At 48.2% G+C, this 17,367-nt stretch overlaps 1 protein-coding gene across 1 annotated transcript in view; it reads right to left on the bottom strand.

Moving 5' to 3' along the window:
* Positions 1–5,446: 5,446 nt before the first annotated feature.
* The window catches only part of ENTPD2 (ectonucleoside triphosphate diphosphohydrolase 2), a 45,104-nt gene continuing 33,183 nt past the window's right edge, over positions 5,447–17,367 (bottom strand). Inside the window, exons 3-9 of the mRNA XM_081179783.1 lie at positions 16,549–16,699; positions 14,167–14,326; positions 13,477–13,704; positions 12,583–12,852; positions 9,366–9,485; positions 8,160–8,294; positions 5,447–7,131 (exon numbers count right to left, since the gene is read on the bottom strand). Coding sequence (XP_081035909.1) covers positions 6,928–7,131; positions 8,160–8,294; positions 9,366–9,485; positions 12,583–12,852; positions 13,477–13,704; positions 14,167–14,326; positions 16,549–16,699 — 1,268 coding nt within the window. The 3' untranslated portion in view covers positions 5,447–6,927. The remainder of the gene's footprint in view (positions 7,132–8,159; positions 8,295–9,365; positions 9,486–12,582; positions 12,853–13,476; positions 13,705–14,166; positions 14,327–16,548; positions 16,700–17,367) is intronic.

Raw genomic sequence — 17,367 nt, 5'->3', positions numbered from 1 at the left:
TTATTTATAAAAGTGGTACCATTCTGCTATCAAAGGCAAGCTGGGACATTGCTTCACCATCATGGTTACCCACAATGCACCCCACTCCTGAAACAGGAATACCTGCTACATATGAGCAGCCACTCAAAAACCGCTAGACTGTAGAGCCCACCCGTTCTTAAATCACAGTTCATTTCCTACAGCGTAACATAACAATGCCATCTTATGGCCAAAAACCTCCACACCAGCTTCAGATCTAGAGGACCTGAAGGAGTCCAACTGGACAAATCCTTCACCACATCTTAAATGTCAGTTTCAAATTTGTCTGAAAGCAATTGCCGCACTGCCCAGAGGCTAAGGTCATCTTGAGACATCCCTCCCCCACTTTTTTGTTTTGTTTAATTTTATTTATTCAAAGTCTATTTGCCTGGCAGGACTGTGCCTTCGAGAAGAAGAAGAAGAAGAGTTTGGATTTGATATCCCGGTTTATCACTATCCGAAGGAGTCTCAAAGCGGCTAACATTCTCCTCTCCCTTCCTCCCCCACAACAAACACCCTGTGAGGTGACTGAGGCTGAGAGACTTCAAAGAATGTGACTGGCCCAAGGTCACCCAGCAGCTGCATGTGGAGGAGCGGGGAAGCGAACCCGGTTTCCCAGGTTACGAGACTACCGCTCTCAACCACTACACCACACTGGAGAGATCCATACATGTGTCAAAACCTCTTAGAATGTAGAATGCCACCCAGGGGCAAAAGTCACATCCATTGCTCCTCCCACTTTTGTCTTTGGCCCTGCCCACCATTGGCATGTGGTGTCACAGGAGGTTGACTGTGGAGGAATTGTGGCCCTTGGTATCTCAGAAAAGGTTCCCCACTGTGAAATTGTAACCTGATTTGTTGGAAAGGGTCTGTGGTTGAGAACCTGCTTTGCAGGCATAGGTTCCAGGTTCAACTTATAGCACCACCAGCTTACAGAATAAGACCCTAACCCAAATCCCTGGTCAGGGGCCTGAAGAGCGCCTACTTGGACTTTGCATTTCACCCTTCAGCCATTCCATCAACAGCATTCTGAGGATTTTAGAAGCGCATTCTTGGAGCAAACCCCAAATCAGGGCATGCCCCACTACACATTTGCAAATTGCAAAAGGTATCTGCTTAGGAGAGGATGGGGAAATACGTTTCAGTTCACAGTTGAACTAATTCCTGAACCGATTCATGGGCACGAACTGAAACACAGTTCTCTTTCAAAATCCATGGGATATTTTCTAAACTTTGTGATCCATTTTGCCAACCAAATATTATCAGGGACGGTTGCCGCTGCTGCTGTTGCTGCCCAGGAGGACTCCCTGCTTGAGTGCCTGATGGCCCCGTTCCTGCCACTAACCACCTGGCCCAGGGCAGGGCCTGATAGGCATCATAAGGACGGTTGCCGCTGCTGCTGCTGCCCAGGAGGACTCAGAACAGTGCAGAGTTCTTTTAAAAATGTATTTAAAATTTCTTTTTTCCCCTTTAAAATTTTTGGTTTTGGTGTGGGGGGTGGAATGGATGTTTAGTCAGGTTTGGGAATGTGTTTAATTTTGGTATGTTTGTAATTTTTACTGTTTTTGGTTTGTATTGTTTTATTGTGTGTGTGTGGTTGTTTTAGGTTTTATTTGTTCTTAAGGGGAGGGGTCAGGGCTGCCTGGAAGTGGGTCCTAGCCAACAAAATGGCTGGGGCAGGTTCTACAGGGGGGAATGCACTGGAACAACCGATCTCAGTGATCACAGGTAGGAGGAGGAGTTAAGCTAAGACCAGACCTTTGTCATTACCGAGGAGGCAGGTTTAGTCATAGTTTGAGGACTATTCATGCCAACACGACCTTACAAGGGGCCGCTTGGGACTTCATGGAAAGCATGGCTTCCATGGGGCTGTCCCTGAATAAGTCTGGCCCAACTCATAACCATGGACATGCCTTGGACCTGGTGTTCACCTCTATGGATGTTGGTGATCTGACACTAAGTAAAAACGGAACTAAAGAAGTGCCATGATCTGATCACTTTCTGGTGCAACTGGACTTCTCCACAACCCTTCCCCTTTGCAGGGAGGTGGGACTGATTTGGATGGTCCGCCCCCGCCACTTAATGGCTCCAAATGGTTTCCAGAGAGTAGTAGCGGATGCTTTATCCCATGTTGATGGCCTTTCAGCTGATTCGCTGGTGGCACGCTGGAATGTGGAGTTAACCAAGGCTACTGACTGTTTGGCTCTGAAGCGCCCTCTCCGATTGCATGGAGCCCGGACAGCCCCGTGGTTTTCCACGGATCTGAGGGCAATGAAACACTCACTGAGATGGCTAGAGCGCCGGTGGCAGATAATTCATTCTGAAGCTGACTGGACACGGGTTAGAGCTCAGTGTCGAGCCTACCAAGTGGCGATAGCAACAGTGAAGAGGACTTTCTTCACCGCCTCTATTACATCTGCAGAAAACAGCAGCAGGAGACTCTTTCAGGTGGTTCGCAATTTAACGGAACCACCTGTGTTATGTACTGAAGTTCTCACCCTGGGCCAGTTGGGGGATACTGTAGATTGTCATGCAAATGAAGGATCGAAAGTGATGTTCAGTGATTGGATAGTTTTAGAAAGTTGTTACAGTAACGTGGTACTGGAGCTCTATATAAGCAGGCTGACTGAGCCCTTCAGTTCAGTTCTGTTCTGGCCTCTGAATAAAGAAGAGCTGTTTGAAGAATCGCTGTGTCGCCTGATATGTTCACCCACATACATAGGGGCCCAGTATGGGCCACATGATCTCCTGCAATGATTTTGCAAATTTTTTTGCACATAAAGTCGCTCAGATTTGGGAAGAGGTAGACTCCACCATGGGAGCAGGGCTGGGAGTTGTTCAGCAACCACTCAGGAGAGGGCTAGAGTCCTGTCTAGTCAAGTTGCGTGGGATCAATTCCAATCTGTTAACTCCAAGGATGTGGACAGGCTGCTTGGATGAGTGAAACCAACCAAGGCTAGGGACAAAGGTATGAGCTGTTTCCTAGTTCTGCTGGATCTCTCAGCGGCTTTTGACACCATCAACCATAATATCCTTCTGGACCGTCTAGAGGGGCTAGGAGCTGGGGGCACTGTTATACAGTGGTTCTGCTCCTTCCTCCTGGGCCGTGTTCAGAAAGTGGTGTTGGGGGATGAGTGTTCAGACCCCTGGGCTCTCACTTGTGGGGTGCCTTAGGGTTCTGTCCTCTCCCCCATGCTTTTCAACATCTACATGCAGCCGCTGGGAGAGATCATCAGGGGGTTTGGGCTGGGTGTTCATCAGTATGCGGATGATACCCAGCTCTACCTCTCTTTCAAATCAGAACCAGTGAAGGTGGTGAAGGTCCTGTGTGAGTGTCTGGAGGCGGTTGGAGCATGGATGGTGGCTAACTGATTGAGGTTGAGTCCTGACAAGACAGAAGTACTGTTTTTGGGGGACAGGAGGCGGGCAGGTGTGGAGGACTCCCTGGTCCTGAATGGGGTAACTGTGCCCCTGAAGGACCAGGTGCGCAGCCTGGGAGTCATTCTGGACTCACAGCTGTTCATGGAGGCGCAGATCAATTCTGTTTCCAGGGCAGCTGTTTATCAGCTCCATATGGTACGCAGGCTGAGGCCCTACCTGCCCACAGACTGTCTCGCCAGAGTGGTGCATGCTCTAGTTATCTCCCGCTTGGACTACTGCCATGCACTCTACGTGGGGCTACCTTTGATGGTGACCCGGAAAGTACAACTAATCCAGAATGTGGCAGCTAGACTGGTGACTGGGAATGGTTGCCGAGACCACATAACACTGGTCTTGAAAGACCTGCATTGGCTCCCAGTACATTTCCGAGCACAATTCAAAGTGTTGGTGCTGACCTTTAAAGCCCTAAATGGCCTCGGTCCAGTATACCTGAAGGAGCGTCTCCACCCCCATCATTCTGCCCAGACGCTGAGGTCCAGCGCTGAGGGCCTTCTGGCGGTTCCCTCATTGCGAGAAGCAAAGCTACAGGGGACCAGGCAGAGGGCCTTCTCGGTAGTGGCACCCGCCCTGTGGAACACCCTCCCTCCAGATGTCAAAGAGAAAAACAACTTCCAGACTTTTAGAAGACATCTGAAGGCAGTCCTGTTTAGGGAAGCTTTTAATGTTTAATAGACTACAGTGGTACCTTGGGCTAAGAACTTAGTTTGTTCTGGAGATCTGTTCTTAACCTGAAACTGTTCTTAACCTGAGGTAGCACTTTAGCTAATGGGGCCTCCCACTGCTGCTGTTGCCGCTGCCGCACGATTTCTGTTCTCATCCTGAGGTAAAGTTCTTAACCCGAGTTATTTCTGGGTTAGCGGAGTCTGTGACCTGAAGTATCTGTAACCTGAAGCATCTGTAACTCAAGGTACCACAGTATTGTATTTTAATATTCTGTTGGAAGCTGCCCAGAGTGGCTGGGGAAACCCAGCCAGATGGGCGAGGTATAAATAAATCATCATCATCATCATCATCATCATCATCATCATCATCATCAGGGAAATGTCTGGAGTAGTAGCATTCAGCAGTGCATTTTATTAGGCAAGATTGTGTTCAAAAATCTCTGTTAGGAGAAACGAAACACAAATGCATATGAATTTTTAATGTGTTTTTTAATAAACAAATCACAAACATGCAAAAATGGAGCAAATTCAACATAATGAAGGGAATGAGAAATGGGGAGCAACTGAAATTGACAGGCTCCTTCTTCCACAACACCAGTGAATCTGTCTGGAAACCAGCCCAAAAAGCATTGGATTCTAATGGTAGAAAATATTTCGTCACTCTCCTGATGCTGAAGTCGCTGCTTGGAGGCAAACTAGGGGCTCACTATGATCAATAACTAACTCCTCAGCTGAGCACGCCAAATGTTGGTATCCATGAGATGTTTTTATTTGTGTGGTTTTTTTAAGACGTGCAGTGTTTTTCTTTAAAAGGAAAACAGATGGAATATATCACACACACATACAGCTGCATTTTGTTTTAAGAGTGCAGAATATGCTAAGGAGTATTGGGGTGGGGAAGAAACCAATGCAAGCTTGCCTGTTTTGCACCAAGGTCCAGTTATCCAAGGTGAGACCAGGATCCTGGAATAAATGAGCCACATGTGGGGGCGTATTTAATGTAAAAACAGCCAAAAGTTGTGAAGGGGTGGGGAGATGTTTTCTCTCTCCACCCCTCATCAAATTATTTCAAATCAAGTTAGTACAATATAAAAAAAAATCCTTCCAGTAGCACCTTAAAGACCAACTAAGTTAGTTCTTGGTATGAGCTTTCGTGTGCATGCACACTTCTTCAGATACGTATCTGAATACACTGAAGTGTATCTGAAGAAGTGTGCATGCACACGAAAGCTCATACCAAGAACTAACTTAGTTGGTCTTTAAGGTGCTACTGGAAGGAATTTTTTTTATTTTGACTATGGCAGACCAACACGGCTACCTATCTGTAACAAGTTAGTACAGTATATTTAAATGCAATTTCCCAGCTGCCCCACCTGGAATTTTGGCGGAGCAATTTTTCATGAAAAAAATAGTGATCTCCTTATCCTGGAATTGCAGCTCCTCCTTCAGAGACCTTCAACCCACTTTCACCTCCATCTGCACAGTTCAGAGTTTCCAGGAAAGCAAGCAAATAACAATAACAATAATAGTTGTTTTAAAAAATCAGTGGTGCATTCCTGCTACCCTCATTTACGCAGAAGCAAGTCCCACTAAGTTCAGTGGAGCTTATGCCCAGGTAAGTGAGTACTGTTCAGGACTGAAGACTAAACCAGTTTGAAGTCTCTACTATGGGTAGGCTTCAAATTCAAAATTTGTCTTTGGTGTTTAATTTTGGATGAGACTCTTGAATGCAATGTTAGCAGACCACCATAAGAAGCTTTAAGAAGTCAGGTGGCGGCAGACATTTTGCTGCCTGAGGTAAAAGGCAAGCGAGCCCACTCCTGGATCGTTGACTAGAGTGGCTGTCCCATCTTACTTCAACCATGGCAGCATTCTCCAAAGCTCCCATGGGCAGCAAGTTGCCTCAGGGGCCAATAACTTAGAAAGCGACCTTCTATTGAGTCAGGTCACTGATCCACTTAGCTCAGCCTTGTCCACACTGATTGACAGCAGGGGTTCAGGCAGGGGACATTCCCAGTCCTATATGGAGGTGCAACCAAGGACTGAACCTTCTGCATGTAAAGAAGGCTCTACCGCTGAGCTGCACGCAGGTCTCTCTGCTGCCTCTCAGCCCCCCGCACCTGCTGCCCTGCTTTGCTCAATGGTAAGGTGGCCCTGGGGGAGCTCAAAGAAAGCAGAACCACAGGTGCCCACATCACTGGTGCAATTTGTGCCACACCTGGTGCTTATCCACAGTGCCAGATTTCAGCCACACTGGTCTATTTGTAAAGCAAAAAGTTGAGCTTTCCCCCCAATCCCCCCACCCAACATTTCTTCCCAGGGCTGGAGCCTCACCAAGAACAAAGCATTCGTGGCAGATTCAATAAGTCCCTGAGCTTCAATAAGTAACAGATATGCAAGCAGAGCAGAGGAGTGGGTGGAAGTCCAGAAAAACCTTGCTTTCAGCTGGAGTCCTTATGAAAAGAAAACAAGAACAACCACAACCACTCCTTGTGATTTTCACTGGCTCTTCAACAATGGAAGAAAATGAGGGAAGTCGATGGTTCAGACTGCAGCAGTCTTGGATGCAAACAAGGGCTTCGTCACAAGCCTCAGATGAACAGTTCTTTTGTCCAGCATCAGTCTCCATCTCCTCTTCCTCTAGGCTGTAGTTGTGGTTTGGGGTGTGGGGCATGTGAGGAATGGGTTCTGATCTCCACAGGGGATCCAAGCCAACAAGCCGTGTGGTCAGGCTGGACACTGGATGAGGCCCAGGAAGACCTGTCATCTTCACATAAACCCCACCATAAACCTTCACATAAACCCCTTACATCATTCCCCGTCCCCTGGTGGATCTCAGCAGACAGAAGATGCTTGCCACAGTGACCAGGATGATGGCAACGAAGAGGAGGACCACGCCAACCCAGGGGCCGTACGCTGTGCCCTTCCAGAAGCCGGTCTCCTCGGCCGGAATCATGCTGGTGAGGTTCAGCATGTATCCCAGGGCCCAGCCGATGGATGTGTCCCCAGCCTGCATGTAGGAACAAAGAAACTGTTGTAAAAAGACTCACACAACTGGCAACGCTTCTCCTGTGGCTACTTCCACTACAAAGCGCTCCCTCACTTGAGCACCACAGCGATCAGCAGGTCCCCTCTCAAAACTCCCTCCATCAGCATCAAACAACAGGGCTCTGCATGTTCCAGAAGAATTCATGTTGCTAAGAACATAACTGCTTTTTTGCAGGCAGAATACACGTTACCAAAAGCACAACTGGGGTTTTTTGGGGGGGTGGGGAGGCTCATATTGGTTATTGAAACATGTTGGTTGGAATCTGAGACAGATAGCAAGCAGCAAAAGATAAACTTAGGAGGAAACAGAATGAACATGTTTAATTTAAATATAGATCATTCTCTACCTAGGTCTACATCTAAATTCAAATTATGTGCTTTGTGTATGTATTATAGACTTGGGCCACATTCACACCATATATTCAAAGAGGCACGATACTCCTTTAAACAGTGCTGGTTTCTCCTAAAGAATTATTTGGGAGCTGTAGTTCATTAAGGGTGCTGGAAGTTTTTAGGAGACCCTTCCATTCCCCTCAGAGAGCTGCAATTTCCAGTGTTCCACCACCTTCAAGTTCCACTCTGGGACTTGTAGCTCTGAGATGGGGAATAGGGGCCTCCTAACAGCTCTCAGCACCCTTAACAAACTACAGTTCCTGGGGTTCTTTTGGGGAAGCCAGCACTGTTTAAAGTGGGATCATAGGGTTTTAATGGCATGGTGGTCCAGGACTCCTTAGTTTAGAGGAAAGCCTAGTAAGAGGGGACATGATAGAAGTGGATGGAGAAAAACTGTTATTCCTCTCACATAACGCCAGAACCCGTGGACATCCAATGAACCTGAAAGTTGGAAGATCCAGCCCTGATATAAGGAAGTCCTTTTTCACACAGTGCCTACTTAAACTATGGAACTCTCTCCCACAGGAGGAAGTGATGGCCACCAATTTGGATGGGTCTGCTCTGCATCATCAGAGGTAGGAATGCTTAGGTTCTTACCTTTTTCTGGAAGGCGATGTTGGGGAAGGTGCTGTTGTCAAATTTGTAGCCCCGTGTGAGAATGAGGTAGATGAAGGTGGTCGCTGAACAGTAATCAGGAAGCCTCTTCTCTAGGCCTGGTGCTTTCTCAAGAAGCTAGTTTTACAGAAGCATGGCAGGAAGAGAGGAGGGAAGAGAAAAGGCTTGATATTCTTCTCAAATGCAAAGCACAACTCTGACTGCCCCCTCCCAACCTTCTTGGGTCCTGTCCCGCCTGAGGGGAGGCTGTTCCTGGCTTTCACAGTGTACTCCTCCTGCTCAACCCATTCTTCTATCCCAGACTCACTGGCCTGGGGGTTTCCTGTGAGGAAATGCAGCCATCTGGCTGAAAAAGACCCCTCATTGCTGTGTTAAGAGCTGTCTTCTAATCCCAGTTATGTCACCCACAGAATTAACCTCCCAGCTTCCAGGACATCTCCAGCCATCCAAAAAGGGGCACTGCAGAGCCCTCTGCCCTTTTCATAATTTTGCATGGCTGTATCTTTCTTTTGTCTCTGTTTTTGCCTCTTTCCTGGTCCTGAAGGAAAGCAACCATAGAATCACAGAATTGAAGAGGTGGAATGGAGACAAAGGGCCACCTACTTCAACCTCCTGTGATGAAGGAATCACAACAGGTATGGTCCTTGCTCCACTTACACTCTGCCTTTCCCCCAAGAAACACAAGGTGGCACACAAGGTTCTCTCTCCCTCTTCCTCTTCCTCTTCCTCTTCCTCTTCCTCTTCCTCTTCCTCTTCCTCTTCCTCCTCTCCCTCCCATACCCACACACCATTTTGTCTCAAAAGCCCTGGGAAGTAGGTTAGGCTAAGTGAGTGAGAGAGTGAGTCACTCAATGTGAGCTTCGCAGCTCAGGATCCTGCTCCAACACTATCCACTGGTCTTCAACTGGTGGGCTGGGACCTACCAGTGGGTCACAGCCTGATCCAAGGAGGATCACAGCAGAAATATAAGATAAAAGACTAAGATATGGGTCCCCCAAATGCATGTTTTGGTAAAACTGGGTCCTGGGTCTAAGAAGGTTGGATGTATCTGCACTATACACCATGCTACCCTACAGCTGAAACTGAAATCTTTTGAAATATCAGATTTCTTCTTAAACCGCCAGGACCTAAATGTCTGGTGCATGCTTCAGTTTGCATTGGAAAAGCCCCCCTTACGAGGAAACCCACCTCGGACCAAGTTGCGCTGCATATTTCGTTAGCAGCCTGCTCCAGGTCACTTGGGGTGGCCACATGTCTCTTCATTTGCGACTGGATGAAGTCCACAGTGTAGAAGAAGGCAGAGAAGGCCTGTTGAGGAGGAGGAGGAGGAGGAAGGAGAAGAAGAAGGTGAGGAGGGTGTGGCATACCACTGATCGCACTTCCTGGTCATTATAATGATCAATTTCATTTTATTATTTCTTTTTTATTTTTTAAAAAAGGACCTATTTACATAGCACCAAGCTAAACCATGGAGCTCCCTCCAGCAGTGGCACGGCTGGTTTGCAACTTGGATGGCCTTACAGGAGGACAAATTCATGTAGAAGAAGGGCTATCAGTGGCCCCTATCCATGATGACTATGCTCTGACTCCACAGTCAGAGGCAGAAATGCTTCTGAATACCAGTTGTGTCAGGGCCGGAGTCAGGTGTAGGTCAGCAACAGTACCATAAATGCTATGAGACCAGAGAAGTTAATTCTTCATTCAAGGAGACAGACCACAGCTCCAGCCCAGTGGTCTCAGCAACGCTTTCTAGGAGGTCTTGCCCTGATGAAGCAGTTGCAAGGACTGAAGGTCGTCCCCCCCTTCCCAGGGGCCCACTAGGACTCCTCCTCTCCAGGAAATTTCCCACACAGTCTCAGGCCGTGTCTCTGCACATTGCATTTCTCTGTGTGTTCTAGGAGACCAGAGGGGAAGGTTGCTGGCCAAAGCAGGAGTGGGAGACTCCCTGGCATCAGCTACTGCCTTGGAGTCTGATCTGTGCTCTGCCACTGCCTCTTCCCTCTCACCAAACCCAGTCCCCCCTTCTGCTTCTGACACCTCCTCCTCCCAGTCTGCTCCCTCTTCTCCCTCTGACCACTCAGGGTCCTCCTGACACCAATCCCCTGGCTTTGAGCCTTCTTCCCCTTCCTCCCACCACTTCTCTGCATCCAGCCAGTCCATGACACGTTGCTGGAAAGCACAGAAGGGGAGACGGCTCTTGCACGCAGGTCCCGCTAGTGGGCTTCTCATAATAGACTTTTTAGTTACAGGGAACCAGGCAGAGGGCCTTCTCAGTGGTGGCACCCGCCCTGTGGAACGCCCTCCCACCAGATGTCAAAGAGAACAACAACTACCAGACTTTTAGAAGACATCTGAAGGCAGCCCTGTTTAGGGAAGCTTTTAATGTTTGATGCATTACGGTATTTTAATATTTTGTTGGAAGCCGCCCAGAGTGGCTGGGGAAGCCCGGCCAGATGGGCGGGGTATAAATAATAAATTATTATTATATTATGATTATTTTGCTCAGCCACTTTGAGGACACCATACTGGACTAGATGGGCTGCAAGCTCTTCTAATGCCCTGGTTTTACTTAATATCTTGTGGTCGTACGCTGAGGTTAGGACTCATGAGCCAGGGTCGTAGTACTGTCTGACAGAGCCTGGGGGGCGGGAGCAAGTGTGTACCCCCCGCCCCAGGGCAGGGATGGAGCCTGCTTACCCAGCCCTCACCATTGCCACCACTAGACGGGGGCACAACACGGAGGGTCTCTTTACCCTCTGCACCATCCCTGCCTGGCATGGAAGCGGCCACCTGTCTGTGTTCACGCAACCCCGGTCACCTGGCAGCCAGGTGCTCGCATGCCAAGCACATGAGGGGGGCACCTGGTTTCCCCCCCCCAAGATTCTGTGCCTGGGGGCACAGCCCCCCTGCTCTCTCCCCCCCCCCGCTAGACCACTGTCATGAGCAGTAGACTGTAATGTGTTTTTTGTTTATTCGTTTCAACCCAGTTATTGGCTTAATCAGCCACAAAGTTGCTGAAACATCCAAATCGAGCAGAGGTTATTATTTAAACCCGTTGGCCGCTGCCAATATATGGATGGCAAAATGTTGTTTTCATTACATAAATAGGCCTGACAGCCAATAACTGTCATGGTAAGTTTTGGGAAATGCTAGAATCCATTAAGTTTTCTGGTTAAATGCATTTTATGCAGAAGAGAGTTTGGAAAACATTTCCAGAAGGAAGGGACTAATTTGGCAAAATGTTACCACGGCTACAGAAAAGATTCATGGAGGTGTCTTACTGAGATGCTTTTTGTTTTATAACGCTGCATGTTTTATAAATCTACTTAAATAACCCCCTCTCTGCCCATGTATTCTTCCCACCTTCCAAATTTAAGAATTAAAAGTCTACGGGGGCCTACCAGTGGTCCATGGGCCACAGGTCAGAATCCTGTAAGCAGGTGGAAAGATGCACACCACATGGACCAATGGTGCAAGCAAACAATATACCAAATTGTTAAAGGGGAAATGGGGTGTTATTCAAACATTCCCCAGTAGGGGGCAGTAGTTTACAAAATCCCTGAAACTAGAAAACAGAGAGGCAGGTATTCATTTAAGAAATCCAAATGAATGAATTGTTCATACAGTCACAGACCAATAAAAGTAGACACACAAAACAAAGCACCGTAGGAGCCAACTCCTAGGGGCCAAGGTCCCTTCAGCCCCCCAATAAAATATTTGAGAGGGCCACCACCACCCCCAAAGTTGATGGGGGTTGCCATTCAAATGCTGTGTGTGCACTGCATTTTGTTATTTATTACGTGGAGCAGGATTTATCTGCGGACTCCCCCCACCTCTGAAATATTTTATTCAAGTTGGCCCCCTGCAAAGCATGCAGCTATGGTTTAATCTAACAACTACAGTGTTCGGGTTCACAGAATTTGAAGATTAGGAACTAGGAAAAATATGAGTAGTCATAGAAGTTTTGGCCAGATCAGGGTGGAGGGCTGAAGGCTGAACTATGCAGGTCACTGTCCCCCCTTCCTCTAAGGAAAATAGGAAAATGCCTTACACCGATTCAGACCAGTTAATCTTGCGCAACATCACCTACACTGAGTGGCAGAAGTTCTCCAGGGTTTCAGACAAGGGGTCTTATCCAGTCCTGCCTGGAGATCCCACTAGGGACTGAACCTCAGACCTGCTGCATGCAAAACAAGCGCTCTACGACTAAGCCGCAGCCCTTCCCCTTAAATCCTTTGCAAGACCCTGATTAATTGGCGGCAAATGCAATGTGCTCTACACATGCCCAGAGGCACCCTTTTCCATCTGTACTTTGTGTATTCTGAATACTGGTCCTGCTATCTGAGCCAAGGCTCAAAGTAGGCCTCCCTTCTCCCATGACATTCCACCGCCTCGAGCTACTCACGATAAAGTTCCCTGTGACACTTGGCTGGAAGACTTGGTCAAAGGAGCAGTGGGAATAGGGGCACGGAGTAAACTGGAAGAGGCTCTCCACGTGCTGCTGGCACTTGGCTGCATTTCCAGAGCCGCTCATGTTGACTATAGCGGTGGGGAAGTAGCTGGTCGGCTTCTCCGCTTCGGTGCATGGTGAGTCATAGATGGTCGCCGCTGTGAAGTTCTTCCAGTATCCTGTGGGCCAGCAGGGGTTGCTCACCTGGAGAACATACCTTTCGGCCTGTTGTGGGTAAAAATAACCAGTCTGAGTCAACCAACAAAACACCAGGCCCTTTGGGATTCTCTGGAGTTTGTAAAAAGTAAAGGTAAAGGTACCCCTGACCATTAGGTCCAGTCATGGACGACTCTGGGGTTGCGGCACTCATCTCGCTCTATAGGCCGAGGGAGCCAGTGTTTGTCCGCATACAGCTTCCAGGTCATGTGGCCAGCATGACTAAGCCACTTCTGGTGAACCAGAGCAGCGCACGGAAACACCGTTTCCCTTCCCACTGGAGCGGTACCTATTTATCTACTTGCACTTGATGTGCTTTTGAACTGCTAGGTGGGCAGGAGCTGGGACTGAACAAAGGGAGCTCACCCCATCGCGGGGATTCGAACCACCGACCTTCTGATCAGCAAGCCATAGGCTCTGTGGTTTAGACTACAGTACCACCTGCGTCCCTTGGGGTTTGTAATATTGAATTGTGGAGTTGGAAGGGTCTCCGAGAGTCACGCAGTCCAACCCCCTGCAATGTAGGAATCTCAACTAAAGAATCCCTGGCAGACAGCCAATGAAGGAAAGTCCAGAAATTTTGAACTAGGATGGCAGCCTCCAGATGTCTCACCTCCAACCCTACTCCCTTACCTTCAGCACCTTGGACAGAAGCCTCTTCAGGATCTGGTCCCTGCCATAGCAGAGGAAACTGTGTGTGTAGACCTTGTAGGTCTGTCCGTACAGCCGCAGCATCACCTCGTTGGCAGGTGTTTCGATAAACTGTGGTGTCTCAAAGGTGATTTGGGTGGAAGCTCCTCCCAGGTCCATGGCGCCCACGGTCTTCTTCTTGGGATGGACCCACTGTCCAATCCATCCGTACTGAATTAAAAGGAACAGGAATGGTCATCTTAATGGAGCTGCCTTCAAAGTACAGAACTGGCCTGGTGGCTCTTGACTTAGTTTACCGGAGCACCCAAATGCTCATCCTTTCTACAAGGCATGCTTTTTTCTCTGCATGGTGAGTTTCTCTTATGAGGAACCTGTGCCCTGGCAGATGTTGGTGGACCAACTCCCTTCACCCTATAGCACTGGGCCTGCAGGCAGGAGCTGATGTGAGTTGGAGTCCAGCAGAACCCAGAGGGAACCTCTCCGGCTTTAACCATTGTATGCAAAGCCTTTGGGGCAGAAACTGAACTGTCTCACACTGTTCCACTGTCTCACTGTTCCACACCTGGCAGTGAATGACTTCAGTTCACGTTTAATATAGTAAAAAGGGGTGAAAGAAAGAAAGAAAGAAAGAAAGAAAGAAAGAAAGAAAGAAAGAAAAAAAGACTCTTCTACCTTGATGAAATTCTCCAGGAGGTAGTTAGCTGTGACCCAGCCAAACACACCCTCATCCTCTCCGCTCAGGATCTTCGCTCCACGGAAGTCAAAGGGGTACTGCTTCATAGTGGAGCTCACAGCTGCAAGGACCCTGTCCGAAGCCTCGGGGTCAGTGAGGCTGCCCAAAAAACAAGAACATTTGTTTAGATCAGGCTGGAAGTTGGACACCAGTGACCTAAGCAGCCAGCTAGATTCACGGGTGCAGAAACATGGGAACATAGGAAGCTGCCTTATACTGAGTCCAACCATTGGTCCACCTCACTCAGTACTGTCTGCACTAACTGGCAGCAGCTGTCCAGGGTTTCAGGCAGGGGGTGTCCCACAACCCTACCTGGAGATGACAGGGATTGAACCCAGAACTTTCTGATTGCAGGGCAGATGCTACCACTGAACTAAGGCCCTTCCTTCAACTCCCCCTAGGTAAAGGTAAAGGGACCCCTGACCATTAGGTCCAGTCGTGGACGACTCTGAGGTTCTGGCACTCATCTCACTTTATTGGCCGAGGGAGCTGGCGTACAGCTTCCGGGTCATGTGGCCAGCATGACTAAGGCACTTCTGGTGAACCAGAGCAGCGCACAGAAATGCCATTTACCTTCCCACCAGAGTGGTACCTATTTATCTACTTGCACTTTGACGTGCTTTCAAACTACTAGGTTGGCAGGAGCAGGGAGCGAGCAATGGGAGCTCACCCCGTCGCGGGGATTCGAACTGCCAACCTTTTGATCGGCAAGTCCTAGGCTCTGTGGTTTAACCCACAGCGCCACCTGCATCTCTCCCTACTCAACAGCAAATAGTGCAAAGCAGGCAAAACTGAACTTGATGGCCAGTGTTGTCTTGTTGATGTTGTTGTTCATTCATTTCATTTCTATGCTGTTTTAAATTTTTTAAGGGGGGGACGACCTCAGTGCCGTTTACCACACTGAAGCATCAAATAAAACAATCCAGAATAAAACACTGCTGAAGAAAGTCAAACATTCAGAGCAACATTCAAAGCAACAGGAAACTAAAATATAATCTAAAAGATTCAAAGTGAAAGGAAGTCAAATATAAAATGAGCCTTCGAAACAGCATAATTAACAAGAGAATAAAATATTATCATAAGCATATTGTTAACTGTTTTGGGGGTCTGTTAGAACCCCAATGCACACACACTGATTGCTCATGTGCACACAGCTTACTCACTGGGCACTGGTGATGGTCAACACCCTTCAAAGAAACTGTGGGCATGAGAAATTGTGATCAGAGTTACGTGTGCAAATGTAACAATTGGATCTTTTAGTGTGGCAGCACCTACACTTTGGAATTCCCTGCCTCTTGATATCTGGCAGGAACTTTCACTGTGCTTTTCTGAAAGCACAGCTACGCCTACCCAGATGTTTAGAGAGTTGGTGCAAAGTTTTGATTTGCTTTTACTCTATTGTTATTTTAACTTTCCGAAAGTCTTAAATTGTTTTTCTTATTGACAATTTTATTGATTTTTCTTTTTTTGTGAACTGTTTTGCAGTGTGTGTGTGTGTGTGTGTGTGTGTGTGTGTGTTACAATCAAGCGGGGTATAAATTTTATGAAACAAAATAAATAAAATAAATGTGTAATCCTATGTGGCAGAGATAAATCATGCTCCAAAATAATAAAGTGGGTTACAATTGCAAATTTTAAACACACATGCAAACACACAAGCATGCATGTGATATTCAAAAGTTAAAATGCATGAAAGGTGTGTGTGTGTGTGTGTGTGTGTGTGTGTGTGTGTGCGTGTGTGGTGTGTGTCTCAGAGATGCTACTCAGCTGGGCACCTTTTGGTCTAGGACCTGTCCAGAGAGGAAGGAAACAGCTGCATCAGGGAGTCTAATTTTGATGCCGTGAAGAAGAGCTCCAAAGCTTTGGGGCTCAGAAAACCGGTTTCTAAGATAGTGGGAGGATCCAAGTGGGGTTTATAAAAGTGTGTGTGTGTGTGTGTGTGTGTGTGTGTGTGTGTGTGTGTGAGAGAGAGAGAGAGAGAGAGAGAGAGAGAGAGAGAAGTTCCTCCCCCGCCTTGTAATACTAGCATTGAGGATCATCCAATTAAGTTGATGGGCAGCAGGTTCAAGCAAACAATGGAACTCACCGCCACAAGATACCACTGGCTTAGGTGGCTGCAGAAAGAGACTAGACAAATTCAAGGGAGGAGGAGCAGCCAGTCATGATGGTTGCCTGGAGCCCCCAGCTTTAGAGGCAGTCTACCTCTGAAAGCCAGTTCCTGGGGAGCTGCAGCCATGACAACCAGTGATGAGGATGGCATGGCAATGATAGAAGCATGAAAAAATGCCCCGAGGTGCCAGGCTAGGCTACGGAATTCTCACTTGAGCAGTCGCATGCCGGCCGTGGCTCCCAGGTACAGAGGGGTAGCTGAATGCCTCTCCTTCGGAACATCATCCTGGGCCTGGTCAAGACACGCCTGCAAGCTCCGTCCAGCTGCTGAGGGGTCTGCAACGTAGCTGGAGATGCCACCACCTGCGGATTCAACCAGAGACAAGGCCATCATTCCCAGTCTAGGGGCACAGTAGGGGATGGGCATTCAAAGGAGAAGGTGGTACTGGTCATGCCAGTTGGTCATTGGTCACAGGGAGCCTCTCTGGAAGTGCATTCCCAGCGCCAATCAGCCAATGGCACAGAAAGTCCATCTTCAGAGGAGGCTTCTGTCACCTCTAATCACACAGTGACCGCCACTGAACTCCGCAGGTGTCAATCGTCTGGTGCCACTGGTGACATCAAGTGGCTGGCAGGTGGTGTGGTGTGGTGTGGTGTGATGGGTGGCCGTATTGACATAGGCATAAGCAGGAACATAAGAATCTGCTTTGTATCAGCTTAGGCCTTTGGCCTATTTAGCTCAGTATTGTCTACACTGATTGGTAGAAGGTTCTCCAGGATTTCAGACAGGGAGCCTGGAGATGCCACTGAGGAGTGAACACCTGGGACCTTCTGCTTGCAAGGAAGATGCTCTACCATAGAGCCATGGCCATCCCCTTGAGACAGCATTCCAAAGAACATCTGAAATTAGACTTTCTGTGTTAGGGTTCATCCACACTTCCTCTGGTCCCTGGCCTAGAAAGCACATGTCCAAGCAGTTTTCCGCTTGTTCCGCCACTTTCCCTGGGGAAACTCACTCTTTGGAGCTGAAC

This window comes from Podarcis bocagei (assembly GCF_964188305.1).
Source record: "Podarcis bocagei genome assembly, chromosome: Z".
Lineage (NCBI taxonomy): Eukaryota > Metazoa > Chordata > Lepidosauria > Squamata > Lacertidae > Podarcis > Podarcis bocagei.
Note: the sequence above shows the minus strand (reverse complement) of the source record. Positions and strands in the feature narration are given on the sequence as shown.